Source organism: Bombina bombina, chromosome 9 (genome assembly GCF_027579735.1).
Source record: "Bombina bombina isolate aBomBom1 chromosome 9, aBomBom1.pri, whole genome shotgun sequence".
Lineage (NCBI taxonomy): Eukaryota > Metazoa > Chordata > Amphibia > Anura > Bombinatoridae > Bombina > Bombina bombina.
Genome location: NC_069507.1, coordinates 1,728,389 through 1,751,485, shown reverse-complemented (window position 1 = coordinate 1,751,485; position 23,097 = coordinate 1,728,389). Strand labels below are relative to the sequence as shown.

Here is a 23,097-nt window from a genome sequence, read left to right as displayed (position 1 = left end):
TATTTCATGGTCCCTCACCATCATGAAAGAAATTAATTTATCATGTAAGCATATATTTTGTTTCTTATTATTCAAAGCAACAACACAAAACGTCCTGTCTGAATATATTTCCTGTCTTTCCCAGATTTATATCTGTGTAATGGAGGCCCAAAATGGAGAAAGAGTTAATTATACAACACAGGGAAGAACATAAAGACTTTTGTTGTTTAGTTAACAGTACTGTATTATGTGCATTTGCTGAAGAAATGCCCTATCCCTAACCCTAATGTTACACACACAAATCTTGCTGTTTGCATTTAATCTCTGTCCGTTTACCATTTCTGTTTGTATCTTGCAGCAATAATGATCACTATAGAACAAGCTCCAAGTTCTCAGGGATAGATATGAATGTTACTAGACTTCTTTTTCATAAACTGTTGAACAGTGAACAGCCACAGATCGCTCAGCAGGTTGGTTTATTTTTTATTCATGGTAGCTTAACTAAGCCTTGTAAGTTCTAGATAAGTGATGGCCAATTTACTAACATATTTTAACCGCAGATTAATGTTTTCTAAGCCTTTATGCCCTCGTATAAATGTATGGCTGTTAAAAAAAAATTTAAAAAAAAATACATTAATAAAAATGTCCAAATGTTCTCTTTTAAGGTGTCATAAATAATAATGCAGAGGGTTGCATGTGGTCTTCAGGCTTCTTGTTAGATGATGGTGTGTGGGCTAGGTTAGTGAGACAACTCTGGGTGAGATTACATTTACGGTGCATGCTTCAGCGTAACTGCTGAAACCCGCGTCGCACGTAAATTCCCCTTGCACATCGGGGAATCGCATAAAGTGCCGTAAGTCGGATAAACTAGCGATGTCCAGAAATGTGTGTAAATACAAATTTCTGGAGCTCCAGTGACATAACCCTAACCAAAAATAAACCTGACACGTAAAACCCCCCTATATCCGCAATCCCCCCACATCGCAATTAATAATAATAGAAAAAATTAATTCTTAGCACTCTTTATAATGAAGAAATTTGTGTTTATATTTTCAAAGGTGAAATGATAATATAGGACCTACATACTCTCCATTCACACCGACCATGCTCACAAAAAAAGAAAAACACCCTAGGGAAAAAATGATCCATATATATATATATATATATATATATATATATATATATATATATATATATATATATATAAAGTCCTTGCTAGAATGTCATATTTTATTGTTCAGTACAAAACAGAAAGACGATCCTTTATCACCCATACACCCTATAAGAACGGTCTGTATAGCCCTTGTATGTTCATCTGTATCGCAAATAGCGTTTTCATCTGTGTGTGTCATAACAAGAATTACCGTGTATAAACACTGTTTAAACTCACAGGTAGATACACATAGCCTTGTATATATGTCTCCATGTACAGGGTCGAACAGGTGCAGTGAGACATTGCAACAACCAACATGAATGTGTTACTCACGATCACCTTGGTACCTCTTTTCCTCAGAATACCTCGACCAACAGAGTCACAGCCAAGTGTCTGTCTAATTTTTAGCGTATACAAACCCTTTAAGGGATGGTGACGGTATCGTGCAGCTAACAGTCCGATGACTGAACTCCGTGACCTCTGGACTTTGTGACCACATGACTATCTGACCCATCAATGACAGCCTCTGATGCGCGTTTCGGGACTCCACCCTTTGTCAAGAAGTATAGGGATAGCCCTCTATAAGTAGTCTAAAGAGATTCCCAAATTGGACAAATCAAACGTCCATCATTTTTCACACCAATGAGTCATATTACGCGTATCTGAAAAACGGAATGCTGATAGAAGCTAACTTGCTACTTATAACTAAAATAGTAAATATCAACAGAGGAAACTTTAGTGTACGGGAGACACAGAAACCCCTGATTATTGCCCATAGACAATAAATTAAAAAATATCCATTGATTCTTAATCATAATTTCAACTGCTCTCAATCATAAAGCCGGTATTTATAAATATTCATATTGACTATTTCTTAATAGGACTCACAGTAGGGAAGCGCAGTGGATGACTATTGTTATAGACAAAATGTCCCCAAGGTATGTTATTATTCAAACCCCTGGGGGACATATTGTCCAACATCCTAACCCACTGAGCCTCCATTTTAAATAACAGTTTTTGTCAGTCTCCTCCCCGTCTAAGTGGAGGTACCCCATTTACAATTTGGTATTTTAATTGACTTTTATTATGTGAGACAGGAGCATCTTCATCTAATTTGCCTATTGCTGATTTATGTTGTTGTACTCTGTCCCTCATGGACTGGGTGGTCTCACCTACATATGGCATTTGATCACATATATAACATATGTAGAGTTACGTGTATACTTGCCTCTAATGTTATTTTTTTTTTTTTGCCCTGTATGGTGATGGGTAACAACTATCAATTGATTTTACCTTATCCATATTTACTAAATATCATCAGGGTATCCTCTAACCCTAAATTTATTTATAATTTCATCCAATCTTAATTGGATCTTCATAGGGTCAGATACTATTCTCTTAGCTCTAAGTAGCTGACTGAAAGGCAAACTTTTTATCATTGCAGGGGGATGAAAACTGTCAAATGTAAGAAAATTGTTACGGTCTGTTTTCTTTGAAACTATGTCAAATATTAATTTATCATCTTTAATCAATACTAATGTATCTAAAAAAATAACTTATACTGTTTGTTATATTCCATGATGAATTTCAAATGAGTAGACATCTCATTTAATCCTGATATGAATTAATTCAGTTTTTCCATACCTCCAGTCCAGACAAAGAAGATGTCATCAATGTAGCGATACCAAGATAGAACATGGTTCTTGAAGGGTTTGCTACCATAGATGTTTTGTTTTTCGAATTGACCGACAAATAAATTTGCATACGTCGGGTGCAACATTCGAACCCATGGCGGTTCCTTTTGTCTGAATATAGAAGGTGTCCTGAAACATAAAGTAATTGTCATATGAAATGATTTTCAACAAATCCTTAATAAATCTTCTTTCTAAAGGAGTATATAGTTCCTCCATAATGTAATAAGACACCCTCTATACCCAGATCATGTGGAATAGACATATACAAATTAGCAATATCCATTGTCACTAGTATACTGTTTGATGTTATAATTAAATTTGAAATTTTATTTAAAAAGTCAATGTTATCCTGAAGATAGGAGTCCACTCCCCCCAACAGAGGTCTTATTAATTTATTTATGTACAAATATTGCTATCGGTTGGAAAATTGAATCAGTACCTGCTATGATTGGGCAGCTGGGGGGGGGGGGTCTAACAGGTTTTTGTTAAATCTTTGGTAGAATGTATATCACAGGAATAATTGGATGCATATTAATTAAAAATTTAGACTGTTGTACAGTAATCGTATCCATTTCAAGAGCCTGTTCTACACATATAGATATCTTTTTTTTTTGGTATTCTCTTTGTTGGATCAAAGTCTACAATTTTGTAGTTCTCTATCTGATAATAGTTGAAAAATCTTGTACCTATACTTATTACTGTCCATAATTACTAAAACACCGCCTTTATTGGCCGGTTTCAATGTAATAGTTTTATCCTGTTGAATATTTCTGATGAGATGAGAGCCTTCTCAGATGCCATAAGATTATGCTTATGTCTATGTTTAAATGTTCTCCGAAATGTTTCAAAATCTTTTTTTGACAAGAGTTTTATATGCTTCCATGCTTTTTTTGAGAGGATTACATTTGCTTTTTGGTCTTATTTCTCTCACATGGTGTTGAAACTGTGAGTATTCATCACCAGCCAAATCCCTCAGAGGGATTATTGGCAAAAAAAAAAATCTTCAGCCTTAGTTGTCTAAAAAATCTTTGTAAATCACACTCAGTCTCAAAAAAGCATAATTTATGTAAGAACTTACCTGATAAATTCATTTCTTTCATATTGGCAAGAGTCCATGAGCTAGTGACGTATGGGATATACAATCCTACCCGGAGGGGCAAAGTTTCCCAAACCTCCAAATGCCTATAAATGCATCCCTCACCACACCCACAATTCAATTTAACGAATAGCCAAGCAGTGGGGTGATAAAGAAAGGAGTAGAAAGCATCAACAAAATAAATTTGGAAATAATTGTGCTTTATACAAAAAATCATAACCACCATAAAAAGGGTGGGCCTCATGGACTCTTGCCAATATGAAAGAAATTAATTTATCAGGTAAGTTCTTACATAAATTATGTTTTCTTTCATGTAATTGGCAAGAGTCCATGAGCTAGTGACGTATGGGAGGGAATAAAATAAAAACAGCCATATTCCGCTGAAAAAATTAATCCACAACCCAAAAAAATAAGTTTATTTTCATAATTGAAAGAAAAAAAACTTAAATCAAAAGCAGAAGAATCAAACTGAAACAGCTGCCTGAAGAACTTTTCTACCAAAAACTGCTTCCGAAGAAGCAAATACATCAAAACGGTAGAATTTAGTAAATGTATGCAAAGAAGACCAAGTTGCTGCTTTGCAAATCTGATCAACTGAAGCTTCATTCTTAAAAGCCCACGAAGTGGAGACTGATCTAGTAGAATGAGCTGTAATTCTCTGAGGCGGGGCCTGACCGGACTCCAAATAAGCTTGATGAATCAAAAGTTTCAACCAAGAAGCGAAGGAAATAGCAGAAGCCTTCTGACCTTTCCTAGGACCAGAAAATAAAACAAATAGACTGGAAATCTTTAGTAGCTTCCACATAATATTTCAAAGCTCTGACCACATCCAAAGAATGCAAGGATCTTTACAAAGAATTCTTAGGATTAGGACATAAGGAAGGAACAACAATTTCTCTATTAATGTTGTTAGAATTCACAACCTTAGGTAAAAATTGAAAAGAAGTCCGCAACACTGCCTTATCCTGATGAAAAATCAGAAAAGGAGACTCACAAGAAAGAGCAGATAGCTCAGAAACTCTTCTAGCAGAAGAGATAGCCAAAAGGAACAACACTTTCCAAGAAAGTAGTTTAATGTCCAAAGAATGCATAGGCTCAAATGGAGGAGCCTGTAAGGCCTTCAGAACCAAATTAAGACTCCAAGGAGGAGAAATTGATTTAATGACAGGCTTAATACGAACTAAAGCCTGTGCAAAACAATGTGTGATATAGTAAAAAGAGATTATAGTAAAGTATAGTAAACAGAGATCTTAGACCTGTAACCTATCTAAAATTATCTCATATATGAAAGATAGAAATATGCATTTTGAGACTAGTTTCGAGTTTTATATCCAACTGTCTGTATTAGTCTAACACTAACAGTAACATTAATATTCAAGTCACATCAGAAGGTAGTTTCCAGCATATATAAACCTTTTATATAAATGTTCTTCTTATCAGGTTTGGATAGTAATTATATCTAAGTTTTAGCTTAGCGGAAATACCTTTCCTCTACCTAATACCTTTCCTCTTCACTTTCCACCACCAATTATGAGTATTGCAGCCAGAACCTACTCAGCTCCCAAACTAATCTATAAATTAACTTAACAAGCAGTCTATGACTACTTATATGTCGTCTACAGTAAAATGTGACTTAGAACAACCTAGAAAAGATTTCCAAGGTCCCTATGGGTCAGTTTCAAATACCATAACAATAAAAGCGTATATATATTACGGTGAAAGTATATCAATCTTTAAAATGAGTTATAATTGTGCATCTTCGTTTTCTACTTTATATGTTAAAAGCAAAAAAAAAAAAAAATTATGGTTTTTGTTCGCTCTCTGGTCTTAGAAAGTATGTTAACCTAAAAGAAATTAAATATTCCTAATGGGTCAGTCAGAAAGACGCTTCCCACTCCAGCATGTAATTTTAACTCGTCAGCATAAAATAAATACATTATACTTTGCCTAAAATTCCCAACATGTATGTTTAAGTCCTTGTCATACAAAACACATTTACTCCGCCTGTAATCCCAATTTCAAACCATGCACTTCACACATAGAAACTAGAATCCCTGTGTTAAGTATTGATCATACGTAGTGATTATTTATCTGGTTTATTTGTTTGATCAAAAAAATGTTTACGTCTTGTCTGTAATACTAAGGAAGCACACTAGACATGGTAAAGCAATCAGATTAGAGGAATTGAACACACCTCTAATTCAGCCACTAGTACATGCACTCTGGCTCGAGCCTTCATATCAGAAGCTATGAGTGCTAGGCATTACGGCATAGCCAATAGATACTTAAACAATCCAATACACACAGTCAGTAAATAATAACATAATATGTATTATAAAGTTTGATCAGTCATAAAGAAAGTATAGATTAATCAAAAGATGATGATATAAAAAGGACATTTCTCTTGTTAAGTGTATCCAGTCCACGGATCATCCATTACTTGTGGGATATTCTCCTTCCCAACAGGAAGTTGCAAGAGGATCACCCACAGCAGAGCTGCTATATAGCTCCTCCCCTCACTGCCATATCCAGTCATTCTCTTGCAACTCTCAACTAAGATGGAGGTCGTAAGAGGACTGTGGTGTTTTATACTTAGTTTATTTCTTCAATCAAAAGTTTGTTATTTTTAAATGGTACCGGAGTGTACTGTTTATCTCAGGCAGTATTTAGAAGAATAATCTGCCTGCGTTTTCTATGATCTTAGCAGAAGTAACTAAGATCCTTTGCTGTTCTCACATATTCTGAGGAGTGAGGTAACTTCAGAGGGGGAATAGCGTGCAGGTTTTCCTGTAATAAGGTATGTGCAGTTAAAATATTTTTCTAGGGATGGAATTTGCTAGAAAATGCTGCTGATACCGAAGTAATGTAAGTAAAGCCTTAAATGCAGTGATAGCGCCTGGTATCAGGCTTATTAATAGAGATACATACTCTTTTAAAAGTGTATTTTAAAACGTTTGCTGGCATGTTTAATCGTTTTTTACATATGTTTGGTGCTAAAACTTATTGGGGCCTAGTTTTTTTCCACATGACTGGCTTGAATTTTGCCTAGAAACAGTTCCCTGAGGCTTCCCACTGTTGTAATATGAGTGGGAGGGGCCTATTTTGGCGTTTTTTTGCACAGCAAAAATTACAGACACAGACATCAAGCTTCTTCCTGCATGATCCAGGACTTCTCTGAAGGGCTCAAAAGGCTTCAAAAGTCGTATTGAGGGAGGTAAAAAGCCATAGTAGAGCTGTGGCAGTTGTTGTGACTGTTTAAAAAACATTTTTGTCATTTGTTATTCCGTTTTTGGTATTAAGGGGTTAATCATCCATTTGCAAGTGGGTGCAATGCTCTGCTAACTTATTACATACACTGTAAAAATTTTGTTAGTATAACTGCATTTTTTCACTGTTATTTCAAAATTTGGGAAAATTTGTGTTTCTTAAAGGCGCAGTAACGTTTTTTATATTGCTTGTAAACTTGTTTTAAAGTGTTTTCCAAGCTTGCTAGTCTCATTGCTAGTCTGTTTAAACATGTCTGACACAGAGGAACCTACTTGTTCATTATGTTTGAAAGCCATGGTGGAGCCCCATAGGAGAATGTGTACTAAATGTATTGATTTCACCTTAAACAGTAAAGATCAGTCTTTATCTATAAAAGAATTATCACCAGAGGGTTCTGTCGAGGGGGAAGTTATGCCGACTAACTCTCCCCACGTGTCAGACCCTTCGCATCCCGCTCAGGGGACGCACGCTAATATGGCGCCAATTACATCAGGGACGCCCATAGCGATTTCCTTGCAGGACATGGCTGCAATCATGAATAATACCCTGTCAGAGGTATTATCTAGATTGCCTGAATTAAGAGGCAAGCGCGATAGCTCTGGGGTTAGGAGAGATACAGAGCGCGCAAATGCTGTTAGAGCCATGTCTGATACTGCGTCACAGTATGCAGAACATGAGGACGGAGAGCTTCAGTCTGTGGGTGACATCTCTGACTCGGGGAAACCTGATTCAGAGATTTCTAATTTTAAATTTAAGCTTGAGAACCTCCGTGTATTGCTTGGGGAGGTATTAGCTGCTCTGAATGACTGTAACACAGTTGCAATTCCAGAGAAATTGTGTAGGCTGGATAGATACTATGCGGTGCCGGTGTGTACTGATGTTTTTCCTATACCTAAAAGGCTTACAGAAATTATTAGCAAGGAGTGGGATAGACCCGGTGTGCCCTTTTCCCCACCTCCTATATTTAGAAAAATGTTTCCAATAGACGCCACTACACGGGACTTATGGCAGACGGTCCCTAAGGTGGAGGGAGCAGTTTCTACTTTAGCAAAGCGTACCACTATCCCGGTTGAGGACAGTTGTGCTTTTTCAGATCCAATGGATAAAAAATTGGAGGGTTACCTTAAGAAAATGTTTATTCAACAAGGTTTTATTTTACAGCCCCTTGCATGCATTGCGCCTGTCACTGCTGTGGCGGCATTCTGGTTTGAGGCCCTGGAAGAGGCCATCCAGACAGCTCCATTGAATGAAATTATTGACAAGCTTAGAATGCTTAAGCTAGCTAACTCATTTGTTTCTGATGCCATTGTTCATTTGACTAAACTAACGGCTAAGAATTCCGGATTCGCCATCCAGGCGCGTAGGGCGCTATGGCTTAAATCCTGGTCAGCTGACGTGACTTCAAAGTCTAAATTACTTAACATTCCTTTCAAGGGGCAGACCTTATTCGGGCCTGGCTTGAAGGAAATTATTGCTGACATTACTGGAGGCAAGGGTCATACCCTTCCTCAGGCAAAGGCCAAACAGTCTAATTTTCGTGCCTTTTCGAAATTTCAAGGCAGGAGCAGCATCAACTTCCTCCGCTTCAAAACAAGAGGGAACTGTTGCTCATTCCAGACAGGCCTGGAAACCTAACCAGTCCTGGAACAAGGGCAAGCAGGCCAGAAAGCCTGCTGCTGCCCCCAAGACAGCATGAAGGAACGGCCCCCTATCCGGAAACGGATCTAGTGGGGGGCAGACTTTCTCTCCGCCCAGGCATGGGCAAGAGATGTTCAGGATCCCTGGGCGTTGGAGATCATATCTCAGGGATGTCTTCTGGACTTCAAAGCTTCTCCTCCACAAGGGAGATTTCATCTTTCAAGGTTATCAGCAAACCAGATAAAGAAAGAGGCATTCCTAAGCTGTGTGCAAGACCTCCTAGTAATGGGAGTGATCCATCCAGTTCCGCGGACGGAACAAGGACAGGGATTTTATTCAAATCTGTTTGTGGTTCCCAAGAAAGAGGGAACCTTCAGACCAATCTTGGATCTAAAGATCTTAAACAAATTCCTCAGAGTTCCATCATTCAAAATGGAAACTATTCGGACCATCCTACCCATGATCCAAGAGGGTCAGTACATGACCACAGTGGACTTAAAGGATGCCTACCTTCACATACCGATTCACAAAGATCATCATCGGTTCCTAAGGTTTGCCTTTCTAGACAGGCATTACCAATTTGTAGCTCTTCCCTTCGGGTTGGCCACTGCCCCGAGAATTTTTACAAAGGTTCTGGACTCACTTCTGGCGGTTCTAAGACCGCGAGGCATAGCGGTGGCTCCGTATCTAGACGACATCCTGATACAGGCGTCAAGCTTTCAAATTGCCAAGTCTCATACAGAGATAGTTCTGGCATTTCTGAGGTCGCATGGGGGGAAAGTGAACGTGGAATAGAGTTCTCTATCACCACTCACAAGAGTCTCCTTCCTAGGGACTCTTATAGATTCTGTAGAGATGAAAATTTACCTGACGGAGTCCAGGTTATCAAAACTTCTAAATGCTTGCCGTGTCCTTCATTCCATTCCACGCCCGTCAGTGGCTCAGTGCATGGAAGTAATCGGCTTAATGGTAGCGGCAATGGACATAGTGCCATTTGCGCGCCTGCATCTCAGACCGCTGCAATTATGTATGCTATGTCAGTGGAATGGGGATTACTCAGATTTGTCCCCTCTACTAAATCTGGATCAAGACACCAGAGATTCTCTTCTCTGGTGGCTTTCTCGGGTCCATCTGTCCAAGGGTATGACCTTTCGCAGGCCAGATTGGACGATTGTAACAACAGCCAGCCTTCTAGGTTGGGGCGCAGTCTGGAACTCCCTGAAGGCTCAGGGATCGTGGACTCAGGAGGAGAAACTCCTCCCAATAAATATTCTGGAGTTAAGAGCAATATTCAATGCTCTTCTAGCTTGGCCTCAGTTAGCAGCACTGAGGTTCATCAGATTTCAGTCGGACAACATCACGACTGTGGCTTACATCAACCATCAAGGGGGAACCAGGAGTTCCCTAGCGATGTTAGAAGTCTCAAAGATTATTCGCTGGGCAGAGTCTCGCTCTTGCCACCTATCAGCAATCCATATCCCAGGTGTAGAGAACTGGGAGGCGGATTTTCTAAGTCGTCAGACTTTTCATCCGGGGGAGTGGGAACTCCATCCGGAGGTGTTTGCTCAACTGGTCCATCGTTGGGGCAAACCAGAACTGGATCTCATGGCGTCTCGCCAGAACGCCAAGCTTCCTTGTTACGGATCCAGGTCCAGGGACCCGGGAGCAATGCTGATAGATGCTCTAGCAGCTCTTTGGTTCTTCAACCTGGCCTATGTGTTTCCACCGTTTCCTCTGCTCCCTCGACTGATTGCCAAATCTAATTTCTCTGAGACTGACTGCATGGAGATTGAACGCTTGATTCTATCAAGGCGTGGCTTCTCAGAGTCAGTCATTGATACCTTAATACAGGCTCGGAAGCCTGTCACCAGGAAAATCTACCATCAGATATGGCGTAAATATCTTTATTGGTGTGAATCCAAGAGTTACTCATGGAGTAAGGTTAGGATTCCTAGGATATTGTCCTTTCTCCAAGAGGGGTTGGAAAAAGGCTTATCAGCTAGTTCTTTAAAAGGACAGATCTCTGCTCTGTCTATTCTTTTGCACAAGCGTCTGGCAGAAGTTCCAGACGTCCAGGCATTTTGTCAGGCTTTGGTTAGGATTAAGCTTGTGTTTAAAACTGTTGCTCCCCCGTGGAGCTTAAACGTGGTTCTTAAAGTTCTTCAGGGAGTTCCGTTTGAACCCCTTCATTCCATTGATATTAAACTTTTATCTTGGAAAGTTCTGTTTTTGATGGCTATTTCCTCGTTTCGAAGAGTCTCTGAGTTATCTGCCTTACATTGTGATTCTCCTTATCTGATTTTTCATTCAGACAAGGTAGTTCTGCGTACCAAACCTGGGTTTTTACCTAAGGTGGTTTCTAACAGGAATATCAATCAAGAGATTGTTGTTCCATTATTGTGTCCTAATCCTTCTTCAAAGAAGGAACGTCTTTTGCATAATCTGGACGTAGTCCGTGCCTTGAAGTTTTACTTACAGGCTACTAAAGATTTCGTCAAACATCTACACTTTGTCGTTTACTCTGGACAGAGGAGAGGTCAAAATGCTTCGACAACCTCTCTCTCCTTTTGGCTTCGGAGCATAATACGCTTAGCCTATGAGACTGCTGGATAGCAGCCCCCTGAAAGGATTACAGCTCATTCTACTAGAGCTGTGGCTTCCACCTGGGCCTTTAAAAATGAGGCCTCTGTTGAACAGATTTGCAAGGCTGCGACTTGGTCTTCGCTTCACACCTTTTCAAAATTTTACAAATTTGACACTTTTGCTTCTTCGGAGGCTGTTTTTGGGAGAAAGGTTCTACAGGCAGTGGTTCCTTCCGTTTAAGTTCCTGCCTTGTCCCTCCCATCATCCGTGTACTTTAGCTTTGGTATTGGTATCCCACAAGTAATGGATGATCCGTGGACTGGATACACTTAACAAGAGAAAACATAATTTATGGTTACCTGATAAATTTATTTCTCTTGTAGTGTATCCAGTCCACGGCCCGCCCTGTCCTTTTAAGGCAGGTCTAAATTTTAATTAAACTACAGTCACCACTGCACCCTATGGTTTCTCCTTTCTCGTCTTGTTTCGGTCGAATGACTGAATATGGCAGTGAGGGGAGGAGCTATATAGCAGCTCTGCTGTGGGTGATCCTCTTGCAACTTCCTGTTGGGGAGGAGAATATCCCACAAGTAATGGATGATCCGTGGACTGGATACACTACAAGAGAAATAAATTTATCAGGTAAGCATAAATTATGTTTTTATAAGTGTTTTATACAGACATTTTTTATAAATATTTCTACATAATTGGATTTTAACTATGACAATGTTCTTATTATTTAAAGTTGATACTGAAAAGTCAGCAAATTGCCTCGGTAACAATTTGAAAGCTTTGTTTTGCTCCCTTTAACCCGGGAGAAAAGGAAAAAATTGCAGCTTTCACATCCGGTTTTACCATACAGGTGTCAATTTGACCTGTTAATCAGCAAGGTATATAACAGCTTAAGTCCTTACCTCAAACCAGTCTTGATAAAGGTCAGTGAAGACTGAAACCGGTTGACTGGTAAGGAGTATTTTAATTGTGATCACCTTCAGAACTGCACTATTGTTTGCCTTTTCTTTTTTGGCAGGTAAGGGACAGTACTGTACGTTGGAATTGTCTGTTTATCCACCGCCCAAGAAGATTTTTGCATAATCTGCAATTGGGATCTACATTGAGATAGACTAGCAAGACTTTTATTACCCAATTTGAACATTATTTCTGAACTTTTTAGTAATTTATGTTTTAACATCCGTTTTTCTTAACACCGTTGTGATATGGTCTTTTTAAACTAACATCTTGAGGCTTTTTTAGCCAATTCATCATATTAGCTCAGCAATTCTGAGCCCCTTAGATTTGGATCCCAAGGGTATTAATCCAGAGCCTGGTGTTTAAATTCAAGCCACAATTGTTTTGCCACTATTTAGTGTATTTATTAGGTATTTATAATCATCACATTTTTGAGCACAGAATCACATTGAACACAAATTTAAGTTGTGCCGCTGTTTTATTTGTATCCATTTTAATATATGTTTGCATTAGTTGATTTGTAAATTATTCACAGGTAATTTGTTTTATTTTGGAATCCAGCCACACCTGCAATTTCTTTTTAATCACCGGTTAGGATAAACACAAGTTCAAGTTGTGCCGTTGTTTTATTTGTTTCCATTTTAATATATGTTTGCATTAGTTGATTTGTAAACTATTCTCACATATTTTGTTATATTTTGGAATCAAGCCACCCCTGCACTTTCTTTTTAACCACTTGTTAGGTTTTCTCTTGTAAGGTGTATCCAGTCCACGGATCATCCATTACTTGTGGGATATTCTCCTTCCCAACAGGAAGTTGCAAGAGGACACCCACAGCAGAGCTGTCTATATAGCTCCTCCCCTAACTGCCATATCCAGTCATTCTCTTGCCACCCTCGACAAGCATGGAGGTAGTAAGAGAGAAGTGGTGAAACGTAGTTGTTTTTTTTCTTCAATCAAAAGTTTATTTTTAAATGGTACCGGAGTTGTACTATTTTTGTTTATTTTTTAACCTCAGATTTGAGCCATCCACATTTCACTTCCAAACTGGTTTAAGCAACCTGAATTATATCTACTTGTTCATTGTATTTCATTGTTTTTATATTAGAGTGTGTAAGCACGCTCCTAACATTCTATGTATCAGAGTTTTATGCGTTAGAAACATTATTTGTTAGAATTCTTTTGTTGTTATTAATTGTTTCAAAGAAAATCTTTTATTGTTTCAAAGTGTAACATGGATCCATGACCCCTGTTGTATATTTTAAAATTTATCAACCTTTTAATCAAATGTAATAAATTGTATTATTCCATACTTTGTTTGGTATTTGAATATCTGCCCATAGACCCTGCCTACGTTTGTTTGGCGCTCTGATATCAAACCCCACAATTGTATCTACTCTTTGGCAACTAGGTGCCAATTTATTAGAGCTGGAGGTCTGTTGTATAGTTGGCGCTTAGTTATCACCTTTCCTCATATATCAGGAAGTATAGCAATCTTTCTGTGAAATAAAACAGAAAGAGCAGAGATTTGTCCTTTCAAGGAACTTGCAGACAAACCTTTATCCAAACCATCCTGAAGAAACTGTAAAATTCTAGGAATTCTAAAAGAATGCCAGGAGAATTTATGAGAAGAACACCATGAAATGTAAGTCTTCCAAGCTCTATAATAAATCTTTCTAGAGACAGATTTACGTGCTTGTAACATAGTATTAATCGCTGAGTCAGAGATACCTCTATGACTTACAACTAAGCATTCAATTTCCATACCTTCAAATTTAATGATTTGAGATCCTGATGGAAAAACGGACCTTGAGATAGAAGGTCTGGCCGTAACGGAAGTGGCCAAGGCTGGGCAACTGGACATCGGAACCAGATCCGCATACCAAAACCTGTGTGGCCATGCAGGAGCCACATGCAGCACAAATGATTGTTCCATGATGATTTTGGAGATCACTCTTGGAAGGAGAACTAGAGGCAGAAAAATGTAAGCAGGATGATAACACCAAGGAAGTGTCAGCGCATCCACTGCTTCCGCCTGTACATCCCTGGACCTGGACAGGTATCTGGGAAGTTTGTTGTTTAGATGAGAGGCCATGAGATCTATCTCTGGAAGACCCCACATCTGAACAATCTGAGAAAATACATCTGGATGAAGAGACCACTCCCCTGGATGTAAAGTCTGGCGGCTGAGATAATCCGCCTCCCAATTGTCTACACCTGGGATATGTACCGCAGAGATTAGACAGGAGCTGGATTCCGCCCAAGCAAGTATCCAAGATACTTCTTTCATAGCTTGGGGACTGTGAGTCCCACCCTGATGATTGACATATGCCACTGTTGTTATATTGTCTGTCTGAAAACAAATGAACGGTTCTCTCTTTAACACAGGCCAGAACTGAAGAGCTCTGAAAATTGCACGGAGTTCTAAAATATTTATTGGTAATCTCGCCTCTTGAGATTTCCAAACCCCTTGTGCTGTCAGAGATCCCCAAACAGCTCCCCAACCCGAAAGACTCGCATCTGTTGTGATCACAGTCCAGGTTGGCCGAACAAAAGAAGCCCCTTGAACTAAACGATGGTGATCTATCCACCACGTCAGAGAGTGTCGTACATTGGGATTTAAGGATATTAATCGTGATATCTTTGTATAATCCCTGCACCATTTGTTCAGCATACAAAGCTGTAGAGGTCTCATGTGAAAACGAGCAAAGGGGATCACGTCCGATGCTGCAGTCATGAGACCTAAAACTCCCATGCACATAGCCACTGAAGGGAATGACTGAGACTGAAGGTGCCGACAGGCTACAACCAACTTTAAACGTCTCTTGTCTGTTAGAGACAGAGTCATGGACACTGAATCTATTTGGAAGCCTAAAAAGGTGACCCTTGTCTGAGGAATCAAGAAACTTTTTGGTAAAATGATCCTGCAACCATGTTTCTGAAGAAACAACACTAGTTGATTCGTGTGAGATTCTGCAGTATGTAAAGACTGAGCTAGTACCAAGATATCGTCCAAATAAGGAAACACCGCAACACCCTGTTCTCTTATTACAGAGAGTAGGGCACCCAGAACCTTTGAAAAGATTCTTGGAGCTGTTGCTAGGCCAAATGGAAGAGCAAAAATTGGTAATGCTTGTTTAGAAAAGAGAATCTCAGAAACTGATAATGTTCTGGATTAATCAGAATATGAAGGTATGCATCCTGCAAGTCTATTGTGGACATATAATGTCCTCGCTGAACAAAAGGCAGAATAGTCCTTATAGTCACCATCTTGAAAGTTGGTACTCTTACATAACGGTTAAAAAATTTTCAGATCCAGAACTGGTCTGAATAAATTTTCCTTTTTTGGGACAATGAATAGATTTGAATAAAACCCCAAACCTTGTTCCTGAAGAGGAACTGGCATAATTACCCCTGAAGACTCCAGGTCTGAAACACACTTCAGGAAAGCCTGAGCTTTTACTGGATTTGCTGGGATACGCAAGAGAAAAAATCTTCTCACAGGAGGTCTTACTCTGAACCCTATTCGATACCCTTGAGAGACAATGCTCTGAATCCATTGATTTTGGACAGATCTTATCCAAATATCCTTGAAAAACCTTAATCTGCCCCTACCAGCTGAGCTGGAATGAGGGCCACATCTTCATGCGGACTTAGAGACTGACTTTGGTTTTCTAAATGGCTTGGATTTATTCCAATTTCAGGAAGGCTTCCAATTGGAAGCAGATTCCTTGGGGGGAGGATTGAGTTTTTGTTCCTTATTCTGACGAATGGAACGAAAACGGTTAGAAGCCGTCGATTTACCCTTAGGTTTTTTATCCTGAGGCAGAAAAACTCCCTTACCCCCAGTGACGGTTGAAATAATAGAATCCAACTGAGAACCGAATAAATTATTACCTTGGAAAGAAAGAGATAGTAATCTAGATTTAGATGTCATATCAGCATTCCAAGATTTAAGCCACAAAGCTCTTCTAGCTAATATAGCTAAAGACATGGATCTAACATCAATTTTGATAATATCAAACATAGCATCACAAATAAAATGATTAGCATATTGCAGTAAGCGATCAATGCTAGATAAGTCAGAATTCAATTCCTGCTGCGCTAAATTTTCCAACCAGAAATTTGATGCAGCCGCAACATCAGCCAAAGAAATTGCAGGTCTGAGAAGATGACCTGAATATAAATAGGCCTTCCTTAGATAAGATTCAAGCTTCCTATCTAAAGGATCCTTAAAGGAAGTACTATCTTCAATAGGAATAGTGGTACGTTTAGCAAGAGTAGAAATAGCCCCGTCAACTTTGGGGATTTTTTCCCAAAACTCTATAGATTTTGCTGGCAAAGGATACAATTTTATAAACCTTGAAGAAGGAATAAAAGAAGTACCTGGCTTATTCCATTCCTTAGAAATCATACCAGAAATAGCTTCAGGAATAGGAAAAACCCCTGGAGAAACCACAGGAGGTTTAAAAACAGCATTTAAACGTTTATTAGACTGAACGTCAAGAGGACTGTTTACCTCAATATCCAAAGTAATTAACACTTCTTTTAATAAAGAGCGGATATACTCTATTTTAAATAAATAAGTAGATTTGTCAGTGTCAATGTCTGAGGAAGGATCTTCTGTATCAGATAGATCCTCATTAGAAGAGGATAAATTATTATGTTGTTGGTCATTTGAAATTTCATCATCTAAATGAGAAGTTTTAAAAGACCTTTTACATTTATTAGAAGGTGGAAATGCAGAAAAAGCCTTCTGGATAGAATCAGAAACAAACTCTTTAAAATTTTCAGGTATATCATGCACATTAGAAGTTGAAGGAACTGCAACTGGAAATGTACTATTACTGATGGATACACTATCTGCATGTAAAAGTTTATCATGACAACTATTACAAATGACATTCGGCGAAACAATTTCTACAATTTTACAGCAAATGCACTTAGCTTTGGTAGAACCGATGTCAGGCAGCAATGTTCCAACAGAAACTTCTGAGGCAGGGTCAGATTGAGACATCTTGCAAAATGTAAAAGAAAAAAAACAACGTATAAAGCAAAATTATCTATTTCCTTATATGACAGTTTCAGGAATGGGAAAAAATGCAAATAGCATAGCCCTCTGATAGAGAAAAGGCAAGAGGCAAACATCAATGGGGTATTGAAATAATGAAAAAGTTTGGCGCCAAGTATGACGCACAACGTAAAAAACTTTTTTGGCGCCAAAAATAACCGGAAATGACACAACCGTGTGAAAGGTCTCGGCGTCGAGTATGACACCGGAAATGACGAAATTGCGTCATAGACATATTTTTTCGTGCCAAAAATATTTTCGCCAAGAATGACGCAATAAAGTTTAGCATTTGACGCACCTGCGGGCCTAATACCGCCCGCAATTTGCAAGAAGTAGTCAATTGAAAAAAAAGACTAAACCCCAGGTAAGAAATAAATTCTTAAAAAAGAAATGTTATATTCCCAAAATATGAAACTGACAGTCTGCAGAAGGAAATACATGAACCTGACTCATGGCAAATAAGTACAATACATATATTTAGAACTTTATATAAATGCATTAAGTGCCAAACCATAGCTGAGGTGTCTTAAAGGGACACTGTAACCAAACATTTTCTTTTGTGATTCAGATTGAGCATGAAATTTTAAGCAACTTTTTAATTTACTCCTATTATAACATTTTCTTCTTTCTCTTGGTATCTTTATTTGAAATGCAAGAATGTAAGTTTAGATGCCGGCCCATTTTTGGTGAACAACCTGGGTTGTCCTTGCTGATTGGTGGATAAATTCATCCACCAATAAAAAAGTGCTGTCCAGAGTACTGAAACCAAAGAAAAGCTTAGATGCCTTCTTTTTTCAAATAATGAAAGCAAGAGAACAAAGAAAAATTGTTAATAGGAGTAAATTAGAAAGTTGCTTAAAATTGCATGCTCTTTCTGAATTACAAAAGAACATTTTGGGGTTCAGTGTCCCTTAAAAGGGATAGAGCATGAAATTTTAAGCAACTTTCTAATTTACTCCTATTATCAAATTTTCTTCATTCTTTTGATATCTTTATTTGAAATGTACAAATGTAAGTTTAGATGCCGGCCCATTTTTGGTGAACAACCTGGGTTGTCCTTGCTGATTGGTGGATAAATCCATCCACCAATAAAAAAGTGCTGTCCAGAGTACTGAAACAAAAAAAGCTTAGATGCCTTCTTTTTCAAATAAAGATAGCAAGAGAATGAAGAAAAATTGATAATAGGAGCAAATTAGAAAGTTGCTTAAAATTGCATGCTCTTTCTGAATTACAAAAGAAAAAATTTGGGTTCAGTGTCCCTTTAAAATTTCATGCTCAATCTGAATCACAAAAGAAAATTTTTGGGTACCGTGTCCCTTTAAGTAATAAAAAACATACTTACCCAAAGACACCCATCCACATATAGCAGATAGCCAAACCAGTACTGAAACAGTTATCAGTAGAGGTAATGGTAAATTGAGAGTATATAGTCGATCTGAAAAGGGAGGTAGGAGATGAATCTCTACGACCGATAACAGAGAACCTATGAAATAGACCCTTGTTAGGGAAATCATCGTATTCAATAAGTGATACTCCCTTCACGTCCCTCTGACATTCGCTGTACTCTGAGAGGAATCGGGCTTCAACAATGCTGAGAAGCGCATATCAACGTAGAAATCTTAGCACAAACTTACTTCACCACCTCCATCGGAGGCAAAGTTTGTAAAACTGAATTGTGGGTGTGGTGAGGGGTGTATTTATAGGCATTTTGAGGTTTGGGAAACTTCGCCCCTCCTGGTAGGATTGTATATCCCATACGTCACTAGCTCATGGACTCTTGCCAATTACATGAAAGAAAATTAGGTTCTGTTGATGGAACAAAGGATAAACTTTTTTGTAAAATCTTTAAAACTGGTTCATTAAAGCTCTTATCAGAAATATTTACAACCAGGTCGTTTTCAGTATTCACCTCCGAATGACTATTGTTTTAGACAAAATGTCCCCAAGGTATGTCATGATTCAAACCCCTGGGGGACATAGTGTCCAACATCCTAATCCAGCCTCCTTTTTAATTAACAGTTTTTGTCGGTCTCCTCCCCGTCTAAGTGGTGGTACCCCATCTACAATTTGGAATCTTAATTGACTTTTATTATGTGATGCTAAGGTGAAGTGGTGTGATACAGGAGCATCTTCATCTAATTTGCGTATGGCAACATAAATCAGCCGGTCTTCAGTTCCGGTGTCATCTCTGCTCCGCACCAGCTTGGTCCTGGACGAAGATGGAAGATAATTTGGTTTATTATTTTCTGTAATGTTAGACTTTTATATTTTTTAAAATTTTAGATTATTTTAATCTTTTTTTTTTTTTTAAGTACTGTTAGGATTTTTTATTTTAATTGTAATTTAGTATTTTATTATTATTATGTAATTTGGGGTTAATTTAGGGGGTATTAGGTTAGGGGGCTTAGTAATTAAATTGAAGGTAAACTTTGGTGAATGAAAGACCGTTTTTTAAAAATACTATTAAAAACAGGGGAGCTTTCATTCATCAAAGTTTACAAAGCAGCCGTTTTGATTAAAAACTTACCTTTTTTCTTTTCACAGCCAGAGCAGCTTCCCCCACCTGGATTTCCTCTCTTCACACATCAGCAGTGACTAATCCGGCTTCATCCAGTAGTCATTGCCTAAGGCCATGCTGTGATTGGAGGAAGCCGGATTAGTCATTGATGACGTGTGAAGAGAGGATTTCCAGGAGGGGGGAAGCTGCTCTTGCTGTACAAAGAAGAGAGGTAAGTTTCTTTCACAATATATGACGAGTCCATGGATTTCATCCTTACTTGTGGGATATTGCCTCCTGGTCAGCAGGAAGTGGCAAAGAGCTCCACAGCAGAGCTGCATGTATAGCCCCTCCCTCCCCCCCCCAGTCATTCTCTTTGCCTGTGTTAGTGATAGGAAGAGGTAAAGTGAGGTGTTAGTTTAGATTCTTCAATCAAGAGTTTATTGTTTTTTAAATGGTGCCAAAGTGTACTATTTTATTACAGAGCAGCTTTAAGTAGTCTTTCAGACTGTGGGAACTGGTGGATTTTTGTCTCCACTGTGCCTCCCAGAATTATGCTGCGTTTTCTGTACAGAGTCTTGGACATCTTAACCAAGACTTCTCTGTTTTCACAAGACCTCAGGAGGATAAAGGTGGACCTCTTGACACTGTGAAGTGTTTTCATGCTGTTACTCAGCATGAAGACACTGTGAAGTGTTTTCATGCTGTTACTCAGCATGAAGGTAAGTGCAGTTCTTTTTTCTGGGACAGAAACACAGATTCTCAGATGGACTGTATATTCACTAGCCTTGACTATAAGTTTTGTGACTAAACCAGACATTCTAGCAATATTATCTAGAAGCACTGGGATATATACACTAGGGGAGAGTTCCTATCTCTCTCAAGGAAACATTTATTGGGGAGCTGAACTAATGTGTATTTATTTTCCAGACACTCAGGGTTTTTTTTTTTTTAGTACGTGTCCTGAAGTGCTGGAATGTGGTGTGTGCCTTTAATTACTTTGGGGCTGGAGACGCAAGGGAGCGTGTTGGTAGTGCTTATACTTTTCTTCTACAAGATATGACGAGTCCATGGATTTCATCCTTACTTGTGGGATATTAACCTCCTGCTAACAGGAAGTGTCAAAGATCACCACAGAAGAGTTGTATATATAGCTCCTCCCTTCCCTCCACCCCCAGTCATTCTCTTTGCCTGTGTTAGTAATAGGAAGAGGTAAAGTGAGGTGTTAGATTAGATTCTTCAATCAAGAAGTTTTTTATTTTTAAAATGGTGCCAGAGAGTACTATTTTTCTCAGGGGGAAATTGTCAGTCTATTGCCTCCCAAGAGGAGTGGAGACATCTTATTTTCTGCCCTGATGTTGATGATCTTAGCGAACATTATCTAAGATCCATGATGGTTCCCAAAACATAGCTGAAGGTATGTGTGAGAAGATCTTCAGTGTGGAGAACGGTGCCTTGCTACAAGCAGCATTGAGGTATGTGCAGTCTTTTGTTTCTGGGGAGATTTGATGCATCAGAACAGGCTGACATTGTCGCCTATATGGGGAAGGGTAAGCAGTATGCACGAATGAAAAGAAATGGTGTACCTGAAATCCCTTTATTTTATTTTATTTTATTTGCCAAAAGTATGTAAAGACCTTTGTAGCTTATCTTGGGCTGGACGCTGGGAGAGTTTTGCTTGAGGGCGGTTAACTTTTTTACTGGATGCAGGACGGCAGTGTTAAGATTTTGTCTGCATTAGAGGGCACATGGCATATATTTCTTTCATGTAATTAGCAAGAGTCCATGAGCTAGTGGCGTATGGGATATACATTCCTACCAGGAGGGGCAAAGTTTCCCAAACCTCAAAATGCCTATAAATACACCCCTCACCACACCCACAATTCAGTTTTACAAACTTTGCCTCCCATGGAGGTGGTGAAGTAAGTTTGTGCTAGATTCTACGTTGGTATGTGCTTCGCAGCAGGCTGAAGCCCGGTTTTCCTCTGAGTGCAGTGAATGTCAGAGGGATGTGAAGAGAGTATTGCCTATTTGAATACAATGGTCTTCCTCTAGGGGATCTATTTCATAGGTTCTCTGTTATCGGCCGTAGAGATTTCTTCTCCTACCTCCCTTTTCAGATCGACGATATACTCTTATATACCATTACCTCTACTGATTCTCGTTACAGTACTGGTTTGGCTATCTACTATATGTAGATGAGTGTCCTGGGGTAAGTAAGTCTTATTTTTTGTGACACTCTAAGCTATGGTTGGGCACTTTATATGTAAAGTTCTAAATATATGTCTTTAAACTTATATTTCTCCAACATAGGTGTGTCCGGTCCACGGCGTCATCCTTACTTGTGGGATATTCTCTTCCCCAACAGGAAATGGCAAAGAGCCCAGCAAAGCTGGTCACATGATCCCTCCTAGGCTCCGCCTACCCCAGTCATTCTCTTTGCCGTTGTACAGGCAACATCTCCACGGAGATGGCTTAGAGTTTTTTAGTGTTTAACTGTAGTTTTTCATTATTCAATCAAGAGTTTGTTATTTTCAAATAGTGCTGGTACGTACTATTTACTCAGAAACAGAAAAGAGATGAAGAATTCTGTTTGTATGAGGAAAATGATTTTAGCAACCGTAACTAAAATCCATGGCTGTTCCACACAGGACTGTTGAGAGCAATTAACTTCAGTTGGGGGAACAGAGTGCAGTCTCTTACTGCTTGAGGTATGACACATTCTAACAAGACGATGTAATGCTGGAAGCTGTCATTTTCCCTATGGGATCCGGTAAGCCATGTTTATTACGATTGTAAATAAGGGCTTCACAAGGGCTTATTTAAACTGTAGACCTTTTCTGGGCTAAATCGATTGATTATTAACACATATTTAGCCTTGAGGAATCATTTTATCTGGGTATTTTGATATAATAATATCGGCAGGCACTGTTTTAGACACCTTATTCTTTAGGGGCTTTCCCAAAGCATAGGCAGAGTCTCATTTTCGCGCCGGTGTTGCGCACTTGTTTTTGAGAGGCATGGCATGCAGTCGCATGTGAGAGGAGCTCTGATACTTATAAAGGACTTCTGAAGGCGTCATTTGGTATCGTATTCCCCTTTGGGTTTGGTTGGGTCTCAGCAAAGCAGATACCAGGGACTGTAAAGGGA

General features: G+C 38.9%; 1 protein-coding gene across 1 annotated transcript in view; it reads left to right on the top strand.

Annotated features, from left to right (window-relative positions):
• Nucleotides 1–23,097, top strand: part of HERC4 (HECT and RLD domain containing E3 ubiquitin protein ligase 4) — a gene marked incomplete at its 5' end in the record, with an annotated part of 748,563 nt that overhangs the window by 237,121 nt on the left and 488,345 nt on the right. Inside the window, 1 exon segment of the mRNA XM_053691837.1 lies at nt 338–449. Coding sequence (XP_053547812.1) covers nt 338–449 — 112 coding nt within the window.